This window comes from Lithobates pipiens, unplaced genomic scaffold (assembly GCF_037356315.1).
Source record: "Lithobates pipiens isolate NorthernLeopardFrog02 unplaced genomic scaffold, aLitPip1_a1.2 Scaffold_13, whole genome shotgun sequence".
NCBI lineage: Eukaryota > Metazoa > Chordata > Amphibia > Anura > Ranidae > Lithobates > Lithobates pipiens.
The window spans coordinates 470,453,478-470,475,613 of record NW_027507718.1 but is presented as its reverse complement, the minus strand read 5'-3'; the positions used below and the strand labels follow the sequence as shown (position 1 = coordinate 470,475,613).

The window sequence follows — 22,136 nt, the reverse complement described above, 5'->3', positions numbered from 1 at the left end:
ATGGATTGAATCTTTAGTGCTAAAATCTTTTGAAAAGGTATGTGAAAGGATCAATAAAGCTATTGAGAAATTCATGCACCTTGACTACGGTTTTTCGTTCAGACATGTCGACTTGGAAGGTGGCCTTCTGGGTCTTTACTGGAACGACGGGCGTATTTGTCAGATATTGGTCTGGACATTGTTAATTTAGAATTTCAAACTTGTATTGAAATGGTTGCAGGCTTGTGGTGTGACAGGTGGGATACCATAGGCATAGGCACCCACCTGTCACGTGGGGACAGTTGCTTTAAAAAATAAAAATGTATTTAAATTTTAAGTCTACATTTATTGCAGCTTGAGTCTGAGTGGCTGGGTTTAAATGTGACATGTAAATTTAATACTGGTGAATTATTTCATTTACATTGTGTTGTGGAAAAGCGTCAGCCTAAATGATTTATCCCCCCAAAAAAATGTATATAAATAAAATGGATGATTTAATTAAATTTGCAAGTGTGTTTTTATTTATGTTCAGGCCATACTGTCTATGATCCCATAAAGGCAGCTAGATTTCTGACTTCCAAGGGGACTGTTCACTGTAACACAAAAGAAATTAAAGTATAACTAAAGGCAATTTTTTTTTCCTTTTGGATAGAGTGGAGAGGGGATTGGAATACCTGTCAGGTTTTTATTATTTTCTGTGCCCCCGTTAGAGAGATTCATCCTCACTATTTGTCCTGTTAAGCATCATCATTGAACATGATACATGGGTTTGTCCCCAGAAAAGTAATAGAGGGGAAATCTTCCAATGGGGACACTAATTCTAGAGACCTGGGGGTCCCCAAGGAATTCCCTTAATTTGCAGGGATTTCTTCTCACTTCTTGTTTGGCTACGGGATAGGAAGTGAAGGGAAATCTCTGCATTGGGACACAGATGGTGGAAAAAAGTCTGACGGGGTTATATCCCTCCCTTAAAAAATTTTTAAAAAAATTTAAGTTTTGCCTATAGTTCTACTTTAAAGATATGTATATTTACACTGTATATATATCATTAAATTCCTGTGTGCAGTTGAGCTTTAATATTTTGTGTCCCTTGCTTGAAACAAGTACTCAAGGAGTACTCATGCTTAGATTAAGATATGAATATTGTATATCCTAATAATATCCATGTGGACAATATAAAGTGAATGACATTTTCTGTAGATCACATAAGATGTCCAATTTAACAAGAGGGTGTGGTGTGCAGCATTTATTGTACACAAATCAATGTGTGAAGACTCTTCAGGGACCTTACAGGCCATTTCCCGATTTGTATTCTCAGTGAACTCTGTGTGTTCCTGGACCATCTCCAGCAGTGACACGCCTAAAACATTACTGACATAACAAACAGCAGGGAATTCCACTGGACACATACGCAGAGCTCTAATATAATCATCCCACCGTAATTAGAGAGAAAGGACACTCACATGTGGCTGCCAAGACCGGTCCCACTGCTCTGGCTAGACAGCCCAGACTGCGCAGAATGCCCATCACTGTCCCCTTCTGACTGGCCGATCCTACAGAGGGCAACACAATTCATCAGGCACATTCATCATACTGACTGCAGAAACTAATTGAATTACTTTTAGAATTCTTTTCATGTACATTTTATCTTTTTTAAGTTATAAACACACACACCGACAAAAGCTTTTGCTTTTACAATTCAAATACACATGCCCAAGTAGATGATTACAAGAACTGATCCAATTCATTTAAGGCCTCACTCACAGAACCGACTCTCATTCAAGTATTCCGTGAATCCATTTGCAGGCAGTCCCAATTTGACAGCCATGTGGGTGCATACCATCGAATGCAGACTCTGGGCGTTCGGGGACGCGCATTTACATGGCTGTTAAATTGGGCCAGTATCTGTGTCCATGCAGGTGCTGCATCCCAATAGACATGAATAGGACTGCCTGCAGATTCACAAAGATGTCCCTTTGCACATGCATATGCATAAGTTCCCCTGTCTGAATAAGCCGAAAGCTAATTTAACAAGTATGTCAACATGTAAAGCTAAAAAAAAAAAAATGTATATATTAAAAAAGTGGGCAGACTATAGGACCATTTGGTCTTTTTCTGCTGTCACTTTGAATTCTAAGCAGATATGAAAAACAAATATTGAATCCATTTATGTTCTCACTAAAAGGATTTAAATATAGCTAGTACTGTATATCCAATTCTTTCTTTCCATCAGCTTCCTGTAGTCCCTTTGTATGGTAGCGCTTACTGAGCCAATCAGGGCAGTATTGCTATGCACAGTGATGTCAGTGTAATTAATATACAGCAGTAAACGAGAGGGAAGAGTATAGGGATGGCCTCATCCGTGTGCCACAGAGCTGCTCTTTCACTGTCCAATCACAGGCTGAGGTGGGTTCGGGACCAGGCTATACTATTTAACTCTACTTAAGCTGCAGAGTTCTTGGACCTGGCTGTCCAGTCCGATGGATGTGCCTAAATCACATGACTGACTACAAATATTTATAAAGTCCATAGCAGGTTAGACAGGTCACATGTATTTGAACTCCAGGCAGAGAGCTCATTACAGAGTTGAGTGTTACATTTTGGATATTACTGCAGAAAACTACTGGTGATTGGATTATGTAATTTAGAACAGGTTAGTCTCAAAAAGTTTCACAGTTGCCTTGACACACTACATGAAATCATGGTGACTGGAATAGGTCATGTGGGTATACACCAGTCATGGTTAACTTACTACATATAGGGGACAAAAATTGCAGCCCCCCGAATGGTACACAGAGCTGCCTAATAAAGTAGTTTTTATAACGGCTCCAATATTATTATATAATAACATCGCAACACACCCAGGGAATTATAATGTTGCATAAAGCATTACAGTAGAAAAATGAAGTCGGTTTGCCTGGCCAAAAATTAGAACGATTGCGGCACTAAATAAACAGTAAATAGGACAATGACACTTCAGAAATAAATGTAATAAAGCAGGAAAAGGTCATCTATATTTGGAGTCTACAATCATCCTCTGTTCACATTCTCTCTCCCTTCCAAGCAAAGAAAATAGGACAAAGGTTCATCATAAAAAGCCACAGGCTCCATAAATAGCATCTATTTATCAATACAGAATGAGCTGAGTGCAGCAAGGTTTCTTGCTACCAAACAGGAGAGCTGGCCTTGAGTCTAGATTACACACTATATACTGTACATACAATAATAACTGGGCCATACAGTGGCTAAGTGATTAGCACTCTCCCTTTAAAGTGCATTAGGGCCAAACCCCATCAGGACTCCTTCCAATATTTGTGTGTTTTATACCATCATGCTGGTGAATTACCAGTCATCTAACCAAAAGTACCCTGGAGTGTGCACAGGAAACATTACCAGATTTGATCTCACATTGGTTCCCAGGTATTGCTATCCATCAGCTCTCTGGGTGCTTATGAATTAAAAGTCCCGGCAGGCAGTGAGATATATTGACTATGATGGCATGCTGAAATGTATAAGGCTCAATTCACTAAGCTTTATCACAGTAAGTCCTAAACCTTCAGATTATACTGCCACCTACAGAAGAAGAAGTGGCACTGGCAAACAAACTGGGCCAGCCCAGGATAACTACTCCTATGACCAGCACCTGAGTTTTTGTTTTGTGTCCTAAGAGGATGGATTTCGCTTTTCAGCTTGCCGTTTAAAGACTAACCTGTGATTTTTATAGCATTTTTTATCTATAGTACTACCTAGAGGATTCTCCTTTATTTTGCAGCTACCAAGTGCAGTTGTCCTAACCCTGGCATTTAAAACTCATCTGGAACGGACATTGTGGGGTGAGCCTCTGCGCTTGTTTGGTCTTTGAAGACTCATTTAATCATTTTGCTGGTTGGACTGAGCAACAGGGGCTCCCTCATATTTATTGGTCGCTGGGTGCGATTATTCCCCATTTCCAGATAGCCTTGCTGTGAAAGTGGTTAGTGCTGTAGGACAGAGCATTGACCTCATTCTGCTAGGTGGAGTTTTGTGCACACTCCCTTACCTGCCATACGGTGTTGAGGAAGCACTGTTGCTTGTGCTGCAAAGGGCCACATGAAACTTTGATCTTCAATTTGTTCCTGGTCACCTTTGATCATCCGACCATATGGTTGCAGGCCCTCACCTGCTACCAGCTATCCAGTTTTCATAAGTACTTGAGGCCTTTTTTTTTACTGCAGTTGCAACATGTCTGTTGCTAGGCACTGAGGGACAGTCCTGCTGCATTGGGTGTCCCCAGCACACTTTGTGCTAAAGGGTTGGGGGCTGCTTGCAGCATGCCTCTGATACCGCGTTTCCCCGATAATAAGACCTAGCGCTATTTTTCAGGAGGGCTGCAATATAAGCCCTACCCCAAAAATAAACCCTAGTTCAGTGTGGCATCGCTTGACATTCAGTTGATCTCCTCTCTCAGCGGGGAATCTCGGCCCCCCTCCCTGCATTGCTCAGAGCTGATCTCTTCTCTTGGGTGTCAGCGGGGGATCTCTGTCCCCCTCCCTTGGCAATAATCATAGCCGTGGAAGACGGCTCAGATGGGCCATTGAAGCGGATGTCAGCGGGGGGGTTCTCGGCCCCCCTCCCTCTGCACTAATTGTAGCCATGGAAGATGGCTCAGGTGGGCCATTGAAGCGAGCGTCAGCAGGGGATACCCCCCCCCCCTGCAGTGCTTGGAGCGGTGGAAGACAGAAGACAGGTCAGGCAGGCTATGGAAGAAGGTATTTTCACCATTGCATTGTAAAAATACACACCTTTTACATTATGTGATCCTGTGATAGAGGGGATTCTGTCATTTTGCAACCACTAGGAAGATGGCACATTGCATGGCAAGCCCTACCCCAAAAATAAGCCCTAGTGTGTTTTTAGCTGACAACATTTATATAGGACTGGGAAACACAGTAGGTAGAGGTGAGCTTGAGCATGTTTGGGTCACAAAGTCCCAGCCACATCCGACAGAGCCATGGAGGAATCTGAAGAGGCAAGAGCCTCCTAAAAGAGGAGGACAGCATGACTCTAGGCTACAGACCTCAGCACTCATCAGTAGGGATGCGCTTGAGCATGTTTAGATACTAGTCCAAACCTCTTTAGGCGAGCCAGCCAGAAAGCCAATCATAAGCGGCCTCTGGTATTCCCTGCCCCACAGCTCCATGTATACATGCCCCTTGTGTACATGCAGCTGCAGATGACTACTTTCTGGTGGGTTCGCTCATGGGTTTGGATCAGAATCTGAAACTGCCCAAACTCTCTGCTGATGAGTGCTGGGGTCTGCACCCTGGAGACATGCTGTCCTCTGCTTTTAAGAGTCTCTTCCCTTTTCGGAGTCCTCCATGGTTTTGTTGGACGTGACTGAGTTTACTACAGTCAGGCAGGACTTTGTGACCCAATTTATTTTCTGACGGATTGCAGAGGCCACAAGCATGCTCCTGCTCCTTCTTCAGCAGATTCTGGTTCTGATTTACCAATGGCCTATCGCAGCATCTGAGCCAGTAACTCAAATCCTTGTCTGCTGAGCTTACCACTGAGAAGGTGCAGTCTATTGATATTACTACAAGTTAAAAGAGACTATTTTGATTCTTGTTGATGTGGTGTACACCACCTGAAGCTGAAGGACCTGCCTTTAGCTTCTACCAGTCCTGTTTCCATCCTTCGTTCATATAGGACCCTTAAGGCTGCAAAGACCATTCCTTTGTACCCGTTTTTCCAGTTGTTTCTCCATACTGTACATCTGAAGAGTAGCGATAGGTTTTTTGCTTCCCGTAAATGGTTGCTTGCTTTGTATTCCTATAGTGAGGATTTTGCTCAAGAGTCGCATGTTCTCTCTGTGGATCTAGTCGTGTCTCATCTTAAGAAGGCAAATACTATACAGGCCCGGACTGGCCATAGGGCACACCGCGGAGACGGCCGCATTTCTTTCTGCCAGAGTCCCTATCAAGGCAGCGGGCTGGGATGCGGGCTGGGCTACTCCTTGTGCCAGTGCTGCTCACCACAGCCGTCTCCACGGCCACCTCCGTGGCCGTCCGGCCAGCCTTTCCCCTTAGGGGGAAATGAAGAGGTCATGTGACCGAAGGGGGAGGAGTTGGAGGAGACCTCATCTGCCTAGTGTCGTAAAAGGACCTGCAACTGCTAGAAAGGTAAGTGATACTATTGCCGGCCTGCATATATGTATATTTTTTTATGCATCTTGGCTAATAATGTGGTTTTTTTTTTTAAATCATGCCTGCCAATGTGTTTTTTGTTTTTCTCCATGCCTGCCAATGTGTTTTTTTTTTTTTCGTGCCTGCCAATGTGTTTGTTTTTTGTTTTTTTTCATGCCTGCCAATGTGTTTTTTTTTTCATGCCTGCCAATGTGGGGTTTTTTCATGCCTGCCAATGTGGGGTTTTTTCATGCCTGCCAATGTGGGGTTTTTTCATGCCTGCCAATGTGGGGTTTTTTCATGCCTGCCAATGTGGGTTTTTTTCATGCCTGCCAATGTGGGTTTTTTTCATGCCTGCCAATGTGGGTTTTTTTCATGCCTGCCAATGTGGGGTTTTTTCATGCCTGCCAATGTGTTTTTTTTTTTTTTATCATGCCTGCCAATGTGTTTTTTGTATCTTGGCTAATAATGTTTTTTTTTTTTCATGCCTGGCAATGCTTTAAACTGATCTTAATAAAAAATAAAAGTGGTCAGTCTCTCTTAGAGACCCCTTTCACACTGGTCATCTCCTGTATTAGATCCGCAGTCTCTGGTCATCTCCTGTATTAGATCCATAGTCTCTGGTCATCTTCTGTATTAGATCCGCAGTCTCTGGTCATTTCCTGTATTAAATCCGCAGTCTCTGGTCATCTCTTGTATATGATGACTGTGAAGGGGGAGGAGCCAAAGCAGACACCTGCTGCTGAGTCCTGGCAGAACACCGGATAACAGAAAACGTGAGTTCCGCGCCGTGCTCTGCGCTCACCCCCTTATAACCTGGATAGGAGGAGCGATGGGGGGGGGGGGGCTGCATATAGAACAATCATTCTCTCCATCTTCCTCCTGCCTCTTTGCCTTCTCGTGCTCTCTGCCACCCCCCCTGTGCAATCCACCTCAACCATGCCCTCTGCCCCCCAGTGCAATCCACCTCCCCCATGCCCTCTGCCCCCCCAGTGCAATCCACCTCACCCATGCCCTCTGCCACCCCCCCAGTGCACTCCACCACCCCCATGCTCTCTGCCACCACCCCAGTGCGCTCCACCTCCACCATGCTCTCTGCCACCCCCCAGTGCAATCCACTTCACCCATGCCCTCTGCCACCCCCCAGTGCGATCCACCTCCCCCATACCCTCTGCCACCCCCCCAGTGCGCTCCACCTCCCCCATGCTCTCTGCCACCCCCCGTGCAATCCACCTCATCCATGCCCTCTGCCACCCCCCCAGTGTGCTCCACCTCCCCATGCCCTCTGCCACCCCCCAGTGCAATCCACCTCCCCATGCCCTCTGCCACCCCCCCAGTTTGCTCCACCTCCCCATGCTCTCTGCCACCCCCCGTGCAATCCACCTCAACCATGCCCTCTGCCACCCCCCAGTGCGACCCATCTCCCCCATGCCCTCTGCCACCCCCCAGTGCGCTCCACCTCCCCATGCTCTCCACCACCCCCTCCCTGTGCTCTCCACCTACCCAATGCTCTCTGCCGCCCTACCTGTGTTCGCCACATCCCCCCATGCTCTCCACCACCCTCCCTGTCCCCTCCATCTCCCCCTATGCTCTTTGCTGCCTCCCTGCGCTCTCCATCTCCCCCGATGCTCTCCACCAGCCCCCCTGTGCTCTCCACCTCCCCCCATGCTTTCTGCCGCCCTCCCTGCACTCTCCACCTCCCCCCATGCTCTCCACCGCCCCCCTCCCTGTGCTCTACACCACCCTTGCTGTGATCTCCACCTCCCCCCATGCTCTCTGCTGCCCCCTGTTCTCTCCACCTCTCCCCATGCTCTCCGCTGACCCTTGTGCTCTTCTCTTCCTCCCTGTGCTCTTGCCCCACCCCATGTTCTCAAGGTTCTTCCCTGTGCTCTCCATACCCCCATGATCTTTCCTGGTCCCACCTCACCCCCCCCCCCCCCCACACCTTTGCTGGGTTCCCCTCTCCCCTCTCTCAGGGGATTTGTCAGAGTGGAGAGTGGGGAAGGGGCCGGTTACCATGTCATGGGCTGCTCAATCCAAAATGCCCAGGCCTATTTTCTGTCCCAGTCCGGGCCTGCCAGCGGACGATGAACCTAGCTTTAAAAAGGACCCAACTGATAAATGGAAGCCCTTTCCATAACTCTGTTCTCACTGGCAGGTCCCACCCTGCATCCAATTCTGTCTATGATTTTACTTTGTCAAACCATGTCTGACTATGTGAAAGTCCCTAAAAAGGGATATAACTACCACTACTCATTGAATATGTGGAGCAGATAGCCGTGGTGTTAAATTTCAGCTGTTATGGCTTACTAGAACCCTCCTGACTTATTTCTCACATTAGTCCTGTATCAGGAAATATATATATTAAAGTGCTAGAATGTCCTGTAATAAGTGTTTGATTCAAATAGGCTTTGAGGGACAGCACCTCTATGGACCAGCTCTAGTTGTTCTTAATGAGGATATTAAGTGTGTACAAAGAAGGGCAACAAAGCTAATAAAGGGTCTGGAGGATATTAATTATGAAGAAAGGTTGCGAGCACTAAACTCATTCTCCCTGGAGAAGAGATGCTTGAGAGGGAATATGATTTCAATTTACAAATACCGTACTGGTGACCCCACAATAGGGATAAAACTTTTTTGTGGAAAGGAGTTTAACAAGACATGTGGCCACTCATTAAAGCGGGAGTCCGCGTTTTTTTTTTTTTTTTTTTAACCACTTTCAGACCGGACCATTTTGCTGGTAAATGACCAGAGGTCTTTTTACACTTTGGCACTGCGCTGCTTTAACTGGTAATTGCGCGGTCATGCAATGTTGTACCCAAACAAAATTTGCGTCCTTTTCTTCCCACAAATAGAGCTTTCTTTTGATGGTATTTGATTGCCTCTGCGATTTTTATTTTTTGCGATATAAACGTAAAAAGACCGCAAATTTTGAAAAAAAATGATATTTTCTACTTTTTGTTATTAGAAAAATCCAATAAACTCAATTTTAGTCATACATTTAGGACAAAATGTATTCAGCCACATGTCTTTGGTAAAAAAAAAGTCAATAATTGTATATTTATTGGTTTGCGCAAAAGTTGTCACATCTACAAACTAAGGTACGTTTTCTGGAATTTACGCAGCTTTTAGTTTACGACTGCCTATCTCATTTCTTGAGGTGCTAAAATGACAGGGCAGTACAAAACCCCCCCAAATGACCCCATTTTGGAAAGTAGACCCCCTAAGGAAATTGATAAGAGGCATGTTGAGCCCATTGAATATTTTATTTTTTTGCCTCAAGCGATTGAATAATGACAAAAAAAAAATTTTTTTTTTTTTTTTACACAAAGTTGTCACTAAATGATATATTGCTCACACATGCTATGGGCGTATGTGAAATGACACCCCAAAATAAATTCTGCTGCTTCTCCTGAGTACGGGGATACCACATATGTGGGACTTTTTGGGAGCCTAGCCGCGTACAGGGCCCCGAAAACCAAGCACCGCCTTCAGGCTTTCTAAGGGCGTCAATTTTTGATTTCACGCCTCACTACCTATTACAGTTTTGAAGGCCATAAAATGCCAAGATGGCACAAAACCCCCACAAATGACCCCATTTTAGAAAGTAGACACCCCAAGCTATTTGCTGAGAGGCATGTTGAGTCCATGGAATATTTTATATTTTGCCACAAGTTGCGGGAAAATTACAAACTTTTTTTTTTTTTTTTTTTTTTTCACAAAGTTGTCACTAAATGATATATTGCTCATGCATGCCATGGGCATATGTGAAATGACACCCCAAAATAAATTCTGCTGCTTCTCCTGAGTACGGGGATACCACATATGTGGGACTTTTTGGGAGCCTAGCCGCGTACGGGGCCCCGAAAACCAAGCACCGCCTTCAGGCTTTCTAAGGGCGTAATTTTTTGAGTTCACTTCTCACTACCTATTACAGTTTTGAAGGCCATAAAATGCCGAGATGGCACAAAACCCCCACAAATGACCCCATTTTAGAAAGTAGACACCCCAAGCTATTTGCTGAGAGGCATGTTGAGTCCATGGAATATTTTATATTTTGCCACAAGTTGCGGGAAAATTACAAACTTTTTTTTTTTTTCACAAAGTTGTCACTAAATGATATATTGCTCACGCATGCCATGGGCATATGTGAAATGACACCCCAAAATAAATTCTGCTGCTTCTCCTGAGTACGGGGATACCACATATGTGGGACTTTTTGGGAGCCTAGCCGCGTACGGGGCCCCAAAAACCAAGCACCGCCTTCAGGCTTTCTAAGGGCGTTACAGTTTTGAAGGCCATAAAATGCCAAGATGGCACAAACCCCCCCCCCCCAAATGACCCCATTTTAGAAAGTAGACACCCCTAAATTTAGGGGTACACTAGTGAGACTAGGTAATAAATGGCGGGTGCCCTGAAACTATAAAAAAATAACTAACCAACCAGCGTCACCTGTAACAGTTATATGGTGATCACTGGTGAAAGGGTTAACTAGGGGGCAATCAGGGGGCTTTATGCGGTAGTATATGGGGGTCCCTGGCGCTATAAAAAGCTGCGGCGAACCTAAATACCTACCTGCCTAACTAGCGTCACCTGTGACACTAATACAGCGATCAGAAAAACGATCGCTTATTAGGCTGGGTTCACACTGGAGCGATGCGGGAACGCCACGAATGCGCGGCGGGTTCCCGCATCGCATGCCTCCCGGCGGCAGTTCACACTGCCCTATGCGAACTGCTGGGAGTGTCAGTGAAATGTTAATGACACCCCCAGATCAGTTCGCATATCGCAGTGCGATCTGCAAACTTGGATCGCATGGTGTGAACACCCATGCGATCCGATTCTGCTGCGGACCAAAAAAAGGGTCCCGTGCGAGTTTGCGGCGGGTGCGACACGAATTCAGCCATACTATCTGTATAGCTGAACTCGAATCGCACAGAGATCGGATGTGATTTGCACTGCAGTGCGGTGCGAATCACATCCGTTCTCATAAACCGCTGCAATGTGAACCCAGCCTTAGTGACACTGGCGACGGGGGGTGATCACGGGGTTAAACCTTTATTGGGGGGGTTAGGGGGGTACCTTAGAACTAAAGGGGGCTAACCCTAACTGCCCTAACAGTTATTAGTCACAAATGACACCTGCCGGGTGATCAGGGGGTTAAACCTTTATTAGGTAATAAATGGCGGGTGCCCTGAAACTATAAAAAAATAACTAACCAACCAGCGTCACCTGTAACAGTTATATGGTGATCACTGGTGAAAGGGTTAACTAGGGGGCAATCAGGGGGCTTTATGCGGTAGTATATGGGGGTCCCTAGCGCTATAAAAAGCTGCGGCGAACCTAAATACCTACCTGCCTAACTAGCGTCACCTGTGACACTAATACGGCGATCAGAAAAATGATCGCTTATTAGGCTGGGTTCACACTGGAGCGATGCGGAAACGCCGCGAATCCGCGGCGGGTTCCCGCATCGCATGCCTCCCGGCGGCAGTTCACACTGCCCTATGCGAACTGCTGGGAGTGTCAGTGAAATGTTACTGACACCCCCAGATCAGTTCGCATATCGCAGTGCGATCTGCAAACTCGGATCGCATGGTGTGAACACCCATGCGATCCGATTCTGCTGCGGGCCAAAAAAAGGGTCCCGTGCGAATTTGCGGCGGGTGCGGCGGGTGTGGCGGGTGCGGCGGGTGCGGCGAATGGCTGAACTCGAATCGCACAGAGATCGGATGTGATTTGCACTGCAGTGCGGTGCGAATCACATTCGTTCTCATAAACCGCTGCAATGTGAACCCAGCCTTAGTGACACTGGCGACGGGGGGTGATCACGGGGTTAAACCTTTATTGGGGGGGTTAGGGGGGTACATTAGAACTAAAGGGGGCTAACCCTAACTGCCCTAACAGTTATTACAGTCACAAATGACACCAATGCAAAAAAAAAAAAAAAAAAAAAAAAAATGACATTGGTGTCACTGTGACTGGGGGGCAGGGGTAATTGGGGGGGTGATCGGGGGGTAAAGGGGGGGTGTGAGTGTGCCTGGCATGTTCTACTGTGTGTGGGATGTGTTGGTGCAACTCACTGATCCGCTCTCCTCCGTGTCGGAACGAAAAATACCGACACGGAGGAGAGAATACATCACTTCCTCTCCTGTGTTTACATTACAGGAGAGGAAGTGATGTCACCGGGGATTTCCATTCGTCGGGAGCGATCGCGAGGGGGTGGCCATGAATGAATGGCCGTCCCCTCGTCCGGGATCGCTCCCGAACGAAAACCGACCGCCGCAGGCACCGGGCGGGGGCCCGATCGGGCCCCCGACCCGCGGGAGGCAAAGGACGTACATATATGTGCTTATGCCTGCCCGTGCCATTCTGATGACGTACATCGGCGTGAGGCGGTCGGCAAGTGGTTAAAGTCAGCAGCTACAAATACTGCAGCTGCTGACTTTTAAAATAGTGACACTTACCTGTCCAGCGCGCCCGCGATGTCGGCACCCGAAGCCGATCTCTAGATCGACACTCGAGTGCTGCCGCCGCCATCTTGGGTATGGGAATCAGGAAATGGAGCCTTTCGGCTTCATTTCCCGGTTCCCTACTGCGCATGCGCGAGCCGCGCTGCGCAATGAGGACGGTCCCCGCTGCCTCTGGGATCTGTGTGTTTTCCAGCAGGCAGCGGGGCACTTGCGGAAGGGGGCGGGCACTTGCGGAAAGGGGCGTAATGTACGCCCCTTTCCGCAGAGAGCTAGCCTGGAAGTGGGTGCAGTTACCTGGATTATCCAGGTAACTGCACCCCCCTCCCCCCTGAAAGGTGCCAATTGTGGCGCCGGAGGGGGGGAGGAATCCGATGAGCGGAAGGTCCATTTTAGGGTGGACCTCTGCTTTAACATTAGAAGAAAAGAGGTTTAACCTTAAACTACATAGAGGGTTCTTTACTGTAAGAGCAGCAAGGACGGTGAATTCCCTTCCACAGGTGGTGGTCTCAGCGAGGGGGGGCATCGATAGTTTTAAAAAACCACAACATACAGGGATATACAATGTAATACTGGCATATAATAATACACACATAGGTTGGACTTATGTCTTTTTTTTTTAACCTTACCTACTATTTAACTATATTACTGTTGGCAAGAACACCCTTAGGCGTCTTCTGCTGGTGAACATGACTTCCAAATCATCTCTCTCTAAATGTCAAGAAACGCCCCCATCATATTTTCACTTCCTCTACTTCAACATCAAGTTCCTTCAAGCTTGAATCCCTAGCCACCAGCAAAGTCTGCCAAAACCTCATACAAGTCTTTCTCAGCATGAAGGTGCATTTCCAGAATAGGTGGAAGAGGGGTTCAGTGTCTGTTACCTTGGGCACTACAAGTTTGTGGTTCTACCATTCGGCCTATAATAGTCACCTTAGGTATTCACCATAGTACTGGTTCCAATATTGGCCCTGTTTCACTCCTGGGGTATCCCCATCTTGGGGTACTTGGGCGACCTATAGATATGAAGCAATCGGAAAGAGATCTGAAGGACAATGTAGGACAACTGTCCAGATGTTACAGAAGTTTTAGGTGGATCCTGAACCCTCAGAAATCATCAATGGAGCTGACTTGAAGTATCTGGGTCTGGTCCTGGACAGGTCTCAGTCCAGAATGTTCTTTCCTCAGTAGAAGTTTAAAACTCTTGTACTCCAGTTCAAATTCATAAGCCATTGGACTCTCCACTTCTTCAAATCACGGATGAAAGAGTTCCTTCACTCCAGATATCTGCAACACAATATTTTGTCGTCATGATGCAAATCAGTCTTGTCTGGACAGGCTGATTCGGCTGACACCAGGGACTAATATATCCCCTGCTTGGTGTCTCATGATTCCAGCTCTGGAGTCAATTAAGTATTTTCTTTCCATTGTTTGGAAGATTTTCATGACAAACAATATCTATTTGGTCTGGGGGGAGTTCTGGGCACCTTGCCGTTGCAGGAAACTTGGTCAGAGGAAACTTGGTCTACCAATCAACAGGGGATTTGGTCGTCAGATGCATCTCATCTACCTGTCAGCATCTTCAAGTTATCGAGCAGGGCCCTCTAATTCCTCCTGTATTGTAACTGTACTGTCTGCCCTCATGTAAAGTGCTAAACAAACTGTTGCTATATAAATTCTGTATAGTAATACAGATTTGACTATCCCTTCAGCAGACCAACCTGTTGAAAGGTCATCTGATCTGAATTTATTCAGATCATGCCAAGGCGGTGGTATACATTAATTATCAGGGAGGAACCAGAAGTCTCACTGTAGTGAAAGATATAAGATAGGAAGTTGACTTCCTGCAATATCTATCATTAGATGTTAAATGCATACTTCACTGTGTGAGTCCAGGGGCTTCCGCCCTTTTCCAATGGGACAGATCTTCTCCTTCCTACATTTGGGACTGGACCAAAGTTTGTCTTTCAGCACAATCAAAAGGTAAAACATCTCCATTTTCCATTAGCTTCCCATTCTCTGATTAAGACTTTTGCACAGGGGGTCTCCCATGTGGTTCCTCCAGTCTAATATCCTTTGACTCAGTGGAATCTGAATTTAGTCTTTTGGTGTTTCAGAAACTGCAGATTGAACTTATAAGAGGCATTCCATGGTATACTCTCACCCACAAGGTAGCTTTCGTTGTAACACCCTCAACGAGGCAAGTGTTTGAGTTGGTAGCTTCATCTTGTAAAGAACCCTTTTAGATTTTCCATAAACACAAGGAGGTGTTAACATGCAAGCCTCCTTTCCTACCACAGGTAGTTTCTGGCTTTCACCTAAACCAGCAGATTTCTCTTCTATCCCTTTGTCTGGCTCCAGTTCATCAAAAGGAAAGTTCTCTCCATTGTCTGGATGTGGTTTGTGCAAGTTTCTCTCTCAGCCACTGCTACTTTCAGAAAGACAGATTCCCTTTTTGTCTTCCCTAATGGGCCACGAAAGGGTCGGTGAATTACAGAGAAAAGGATTCTGATATCATTCAGGCTTGTGGTCTTAAAGATCAGGTTCCTCCTTTCCTGTCAGGACAACTCACTCCAGGAGGATATGTAGTGCCTCTTGGGCTTTCTAGCATTAGGCCAGCTTCAGTTGCTAGATCCTTCAGTTGGCTCTTTGGGGTGCAGTCAGTCCCCAGTTCCTATTGTTTACAAAAGCAACCGTTTGCTGTCTTGTCCACCCCTTAGTTGGACTGCTTTTTGACATTTCAAATGTGTAAGGCTCTCAGGGGACTCAAAAGGGAAGTATTTTAACGTCCAGACCTCAATTCAACAATAAGTACAGAAATTCAATTATGTTGAGAAATGACAGCAGAATCTAGTTATCTATTATTATAGGAAATAACCTATGGGTGATAGCTTCGTGAAATGGCTAAACTATCTCCTCCATTTGTGGCCCAGATGGTCTATAACTGTCATAATGGAAAAGAAACAATACTGGCCATTTTTGACCATTCTTCTCTTAAAAATAGCTCAAGCTCTGTCAGATTGGATGGCGAGCGTCTGAACAGCAAACAAGCGTACATATTTGCCAGCACACCATGGATCGACAAATTTTCGTCCAAAAGGTTTAATGAAGAGAATCACATCACAAAGGAAAAGTGCAACGTTTTGGAGCCGCGCAGGACCCCTTCGTCAGGCATGTGATACGATTTGACATCTGAACAGCAAGTCTTGCCACAGATTCCCAACTGGATTTAGGTCTGGACCATTCTAACACACGAATATGCTTTGATCTAAACCATTCCATTGTAGCTCTGGCTGTATGTTTAAGGTCGTTGTCTTGATGGAAGGTGAAACTCCGCTCCAGTCTCGTCTTTTGCAAACTCTTAACATATTTTCTTCTAAGATTGCCCTGTATTTGGCTCCATCCATCTTCCCATCAACCCTGACCAGCTCCCCTGTCCCTGCTGAAGAAAAGCATCCTCACAACATGATGCTGTCACCACCATATTTCACAGTGGGGACGGTGTGTTCAGGGTGATGTGCAGTATTAGCTTTCCGCCACACATAGCATTTTGCTTTTAGGCCAAAAAGTTCAATTTTGGTCTCATCCACGTGTTTGCTGTGTCCCCCACCTGGCTTCTCACAAACTGCAAACAGAACTTCTTATGGCTTTCTTTCAGCAATGGCTTTCTTCTTGACTCTCTTACATAAAGGCCAGATTTGTGGAGTGCACGACTAATGGTTGTCCTTTGGACAGATTCTCCCACCTGAGCTATGGCTCTCTGAGCTCCTCCAGAGTTACCATGGGCCTCTTAGCTGCTTCTCTGAATAATGTTCTCCTTGCCCGGTCTGTCAGTTTAGGTGGGCAACCATGTCTTGGTAGGTTTGCAGCTGTGCCATACTCTATCCATTTTCAGATTATGGATTGAACAGTGCTCTGTGAGATGTTCAAAGTTTAGAATATTTTTTTTATAACCTAATCTCACTTTACACTTCTTCATAACTTTATCCCTGACCTGTCTTTGTGTGTTCCTTGACCTTCATGATGCTGTCTGTTCACTAAGGTTCTCTAACAAACCTCTGAGGGCCTCACCGAACAGCTGCATTTATACTGAGATTAAATTACACACAGGTGGACTCCATTTACTAATTAGGTGACTTCTGAAGGCAATTGGTTTCACTAGATTTTAGTTAGGGGTATCAGATTAAACAGGGCTGAATATAAATGCACGCCACACTTTTCAGATATTTGTAAAAAATGTTGAAGACCATTTATCATTTTCCTTCCACTTCACAATTATGTGCCACTTTGTGTTGGTCTACCACATAAAATCCATTAACGTTTCTGGTTGTAACATGACAAAATGTGGAAAATTGCAAGGGGTATGAATACTTTTTTTTCAAATCACTGTATGCGCCCTTCTCTTTCTCTGTCTGTTATTGCAGTACAACTTTTGTTTCCAAATGCACATCCCCAAATTGCTACACTATATGGCTGAACTTTAGTGGGCACCTGACAATCACACCTATGTGAGCTTGTTATACATCCTATTCTAAGTCTATAGATCTTAATATGAAGTTGGGACCCCTTCTGTGGCTGCAACAGCCCCCACTCATCTGGGTAGGATTTGTTATACAAGAGGTGAACTATGACCTGGCTCACAATTTATGTTACAATTCATCCCAAAGTTGTTCAGCGAGTACCTCCACAGCAATCTTCTTAAACTGTACCTTTATAGAGGCTTTGTAGACAGGGGCACAGTAATGCTGGAATAGAAAAGGGCCTTCTCCAAACTGTTACCATGCGACTGAAAATACACAATTGTCTAAACTGTCTTTGTATGCCATAACATTACCAGTATCCTTTACTGGAAACCCCTGGATGAACTGAGCGGTATCCACATATATGCCACATGTTGGGCAATGTACTTACCATATGTTGACACCATTGAGGATAAGCATGGCACAACAATGGCTGCAGCTGAAACAAAAAAAATATATATATCAGACAGATCTAAAAGAAAAACAAACAAACTGAATAATAACAACAGGATAATACCAATGATAACCCACAATTTCTAAAAGCAGTACTTAGAACTAATTATAAACACTCGCAAGTAACTTGCGAGACATATTATGATTATTATTATACAGGGTTTATATAGCGCCAACAGTTTGTGCAGCGCTTTACATGGTATGGCTCTTCTGCCTTAAAGGCTTCTTACCTTTATTCTCACATGATTTTCAGACTGTACACTGAGCTATGCACGTGTACCTCAATTCTGGGTACACCTCAGTGTTGGGATTAACGAACTCCCATGCAAATGCATGGTACCTGCATCATCCTGGCCTAGCCACTTAAAATGTCTCAGAACCTGGAAGAAGCCAGGAAGAAGATGTCAGCAACAAGGGGGTTTGCAGATGTTGCATTGGTGGAGGGGACATGGGTGTTAAAGAGTTTAGTTCCGCTTGAATACCAACCCATACAAAATTTACAAGGTGATTCAAAAAAGACGCGAGTATGAAATTACCATAGTGAGCATTTTGTAAGAAGAAGTAAAACAGTGACAGGTCCTTCCCAAGGTGGATTAGACTACACTTTCACATAAACCAAATCTAATGAGTAACACATTTTTGAAAAGTTTTATTAGAAAGTGTATTCACCTTGTAAAAGTGTTAAAATGCTAATATACTACGGTATATATTATTGAATAAAAAGCTTCACAAAAAATATTTTCATTAAGGGCCGCTTCCCACTGGTGCGATGTCCGACAGCAGATGTGATTCGCACCACACTGCGGTGCAAATCACATGCGATCTCTGTGCGATGCAATTTCAGCCAGATAGTATGATTGAATTGGACCAAACTCGCACGCACAGGACCCTTTTTTTGGTCTGCAGCAGAATCCTTCACACCCATGCGATCCGATTTCTGGAAGATTTTGCAGTTCACAGTGCGATATGCAGACTGATTTGGGGGTGTCATTAACTTTTAATTGACACTCCCAGCAGTTCGCATAGGGCAGTGTGAAATGCTTCCTGGAGACGTGATGCGGGAAGCCGCAGTGGATTCGCAGTGTTCCCACATCACTGCAGTGTGAACTGAGCACAACATTTGCTTCATATACTATATATATTATTTATACATACTATATAATATTTACTTTTTTTTTGTCATTCCAAATATTCTGTGCGTAAAAAAAGAATCAGGATGGATTGCACACATATTGCTGGCCTCGATATCAAGGGATAGCCATATTCTTGCCTGTCTCTGCGATATAGCAGGGATGTCTACAACAACCAAATATCGCATGGCACTTCATTGTAGTATGATTATTCATTAAGGAGATGCAAAGAAGTAACTGCAGCCAATCAGATCTGCTTTACTGAGGCTGGTTAAATTACTTCCAGTTGGCTGCTGTGATTACTGGACTGTGCATGCCATAACAGCTCTGTGAGTTGGAAAGGCAGATGTAAGAAAATAAACAATCATAGTGCTGGCGTAAGAGGTTGCAAATTCCTTGGCTGCAATGATTTCAGCCCAGTTCTGCATCGTGTTATATTACTTCCGTATAAAATAGAGAGACAAACAAAACGTGTTATTAAGTAATGTATGACTGCTGTCATGACAGATCTCTACAGGATACAGGATTTCCTGGTAATAATATTAATACAAAACATCAAGGTTTTTAAAGCGATACAAGGTGGGTCAAAACACAGCTTAGAATGCCCCCTGCTGGCAGAAGACAATTATGGCATTGCAAGCCGACACCTTGGAAAAGCTGTCAGAACAGAAGGATGTGCAATATAGGACAGCCTGGAACCGGTTGGATACATGACAGTATAACACTTTCATTTAAACAACAGTACATCAAATACCAACATGAAAACACAAAGGCACAAAAAATGGTTAAAAGACATATTGTTGTACTTAGAAGGGTGGGGCATCTCCCAATGGCTTTCTTCCAAATGGCATTTACTATGTCAGCAGAACAAATGGTATGAAAATAGCATGAGAGTAAAGGGAATTTTTTTTTTTTTTCTGATAAATGTTACTTTAAAATGCATTAAAATTGATGTCTCAAATAAAAATAGTCATTTGTTTTTTTTAATTGCATTATGAGCAAAAAAATATAATATGTATAGTGCTTGCCATGATTAAAAAACAGCAATTTCATGTGACCTGTAGCCTAATCAAATGGTCTCTTTATATGTTATGTCATTAGGGACTGCAGCGTGTCTACTGGTTTGAATCAAGGAGATGAGATAGGAGGATCAGCATGCGCTTGTGCATGTAGTGTGCAAATACAGGCACCCTCTTGTACATACAGGAATCCTGTACACAGAGACAAGGAACACTAACATAAAGATTTGGATTTATGTGATAACCTTTCTTAGCTAGCTTTAGGTGAATCTGTGTTTTGACCATGAAGCAGAAAGTAACATGTTTAAAGGGTAGCTCCACCAGCCACTTACACTTACCTTATCTTGACACGTAAGCACCAGGAGTAAAGAAACAATTACTTCCAGGTATTCCCCTTCGTCCTATATGCCAGCACTGGTAATTGGCCACTTAGGCATCCGGTGGCTTGGTGGTTAGCACTTCTGCCTTGCAGCACTGGGCTCTCGGGTTTGAATACCAACCACAAGATTAAATGCACACTTCCCAACTTTTGAGATGGCAAACAGGGACACCTTGCGCACAAAGTACGTAGGAAGAGGACCCACCTTCTCCCACTCCTTCAGTTACACAGAGCATGAAGAATAAATGCACAAAAAGCAATTGGTTAAACCCAGACCTAACAATAGCAATATCCTCTAAAATGGAGGTTGTATTCAAGGTTTAGTTTAGTATAACAGTATAATTTAATTGATAAATAGTGCATGCTTTTTATAGACGTCTACACCTCAGACCAGGAAGAGGAACATCTGAGCAGTAATGAGGTACAGATAGAGGGATTTTATTCCCATATAATGAAAGTCACTCCAAATAAGGGTCAGTCTGAAGTATGAATCTGCATGGAGTTTGCATGTTCCCCCTGTGCTTGCATGTAGGTTTCCTCCAGGTACTCCAGTTTCCTCCCACACTTCAAAGATATGCTGGTAGGTTAATTGACCTGTCCAAACTGGTTCTAGTATGTGCAAGTATGCATGGAAGATATAGGGACCTTATATAGAGTATGTAATGCACTGCGTAAATTGTCAGCGCTATAACAATAACACATAATAAATCCAGTGCTGTCACATGGGCCAAAGCTCACACATGGCTAACTTTTGGCCAAAAGGAGTGGGAGGAAAGAGAAGGTAGGTAAGGTCAAGCTGCTTATAATCATACCCATGTGTGCATAGGTAACATTTCTATGTGTCCTGCTTGGATACCAAAACAATGGAATACAAACACTGCTCTAATTTTAGTGGAGCAGTCTAAATACAAGCTGATTAAGGGTCCTTTCATACCGGCGTGCTCAGCTCCATTCAGCAGGGGATCTGTAAGCAGATGGGACAAAAGTGAACCACCCTGAAACATTATTTGTCTGCATTTTGACAGCTAGAGGTTTGTTGACCTGTGTTGGATCTATGAAGTGCCATATGTAAACAGACATTTCCATTTACATCAGGCTACCTCTGACCTTCCACATCTAGGTCCTTTCTGGGGGGTTTTCTTGAACTGGATGGCAGATGAATGTAAACAGACACATCTATTTACATTCACCTACCCACAGACCAACCAGGTCCGCCTGTCAGTTTTTCAGGCGGACCTGATCAGACCCTCCATTCATCTCTCTGGAGCGGCCGATGTCAGTGGTGACATGTCTGCTGACACCCGCCACTATCCGATCCAATTCTGTCCGCAAAATCCAGATGGATGGTGGTCCTATTTTCCATTCGTCTGGCGGATTGGATCACATAAAAATGCACAGGCGGCCCATTTTCACCCGATCTCCCTATAGAGGAGAGCGGGACTTGGTCCATCTCCGCTCTGCACAGTGAGGGGGAGACGGACCTGTCATCCGCCTGCTCAGCGCGGATCAGCGATAGTATGGCTGATATCACAACGCATTCGGTGCAAACACGCACAGGGCCCTTTTTTCTGTAATTCGCATATGGCAGTGTGAACTGCCATGCGTGCCGCAGTTCATTCGCAGGGTTCCCGCATCGCAATAGTGTGAACTGGCCCTAAGGGCTCTCTCCATACAAGTCTAAGCACCCTTTCACACTGGCGCCTCCGTCTGATGGACTCCACTTGCTCAGCCATCAGGACTGATCCGCTGAGGCGGCGGATGACAGGTCCCTCGACTGCTCACACAGTCCTGCTCTCCTCTATGGGGAAATCGGACCGCCGGTCCATTTTCATGCGATACGCCAGACGGATGGAAAATAGGACCACCATCTGTCTGGATTTTGCGGACAGAATCAGATCGGATATCGGCAGATGTCAGCGGACATGTCACTACTGACATTCATTGTTCAATTTGAGAGAGCGCTAGGTCCAATCAGGTCCACCTGAAAAACCGACAGGCAGACCTGATCGGACAGCCCATTTG

At 45.0% G+C, this 22,136-nt stretch overlaps 1 protein-coding gene across 1 annotated transcript in view; it reads right to left on the bottom strand.

The window, feature by feature from the left end:
- The window catches only part of SLC75A1 (solute carrier family 75 member 1), a 106,024-nt gene that overhangs the window by 19,512 nt on the left and 64,376 nt on the right, over nt 1-22,136 (bottom strand). The window contains exons 11-12 of the mRNA XM_077477880.1: nt 17,525-17,572; nt 1,443-1,532 (exon numbers count right to left, since the gene is read on the bottom strand). Coding sequence (XP_077334006.1) covers nt 1,443-1,532; nt 17,525-17,572 — 138 coding nt within the window. The remainder of the gene's footprint in view (nt 1-1,442; nt 1,533-17,524; nt 17,573-22,136) is intronic.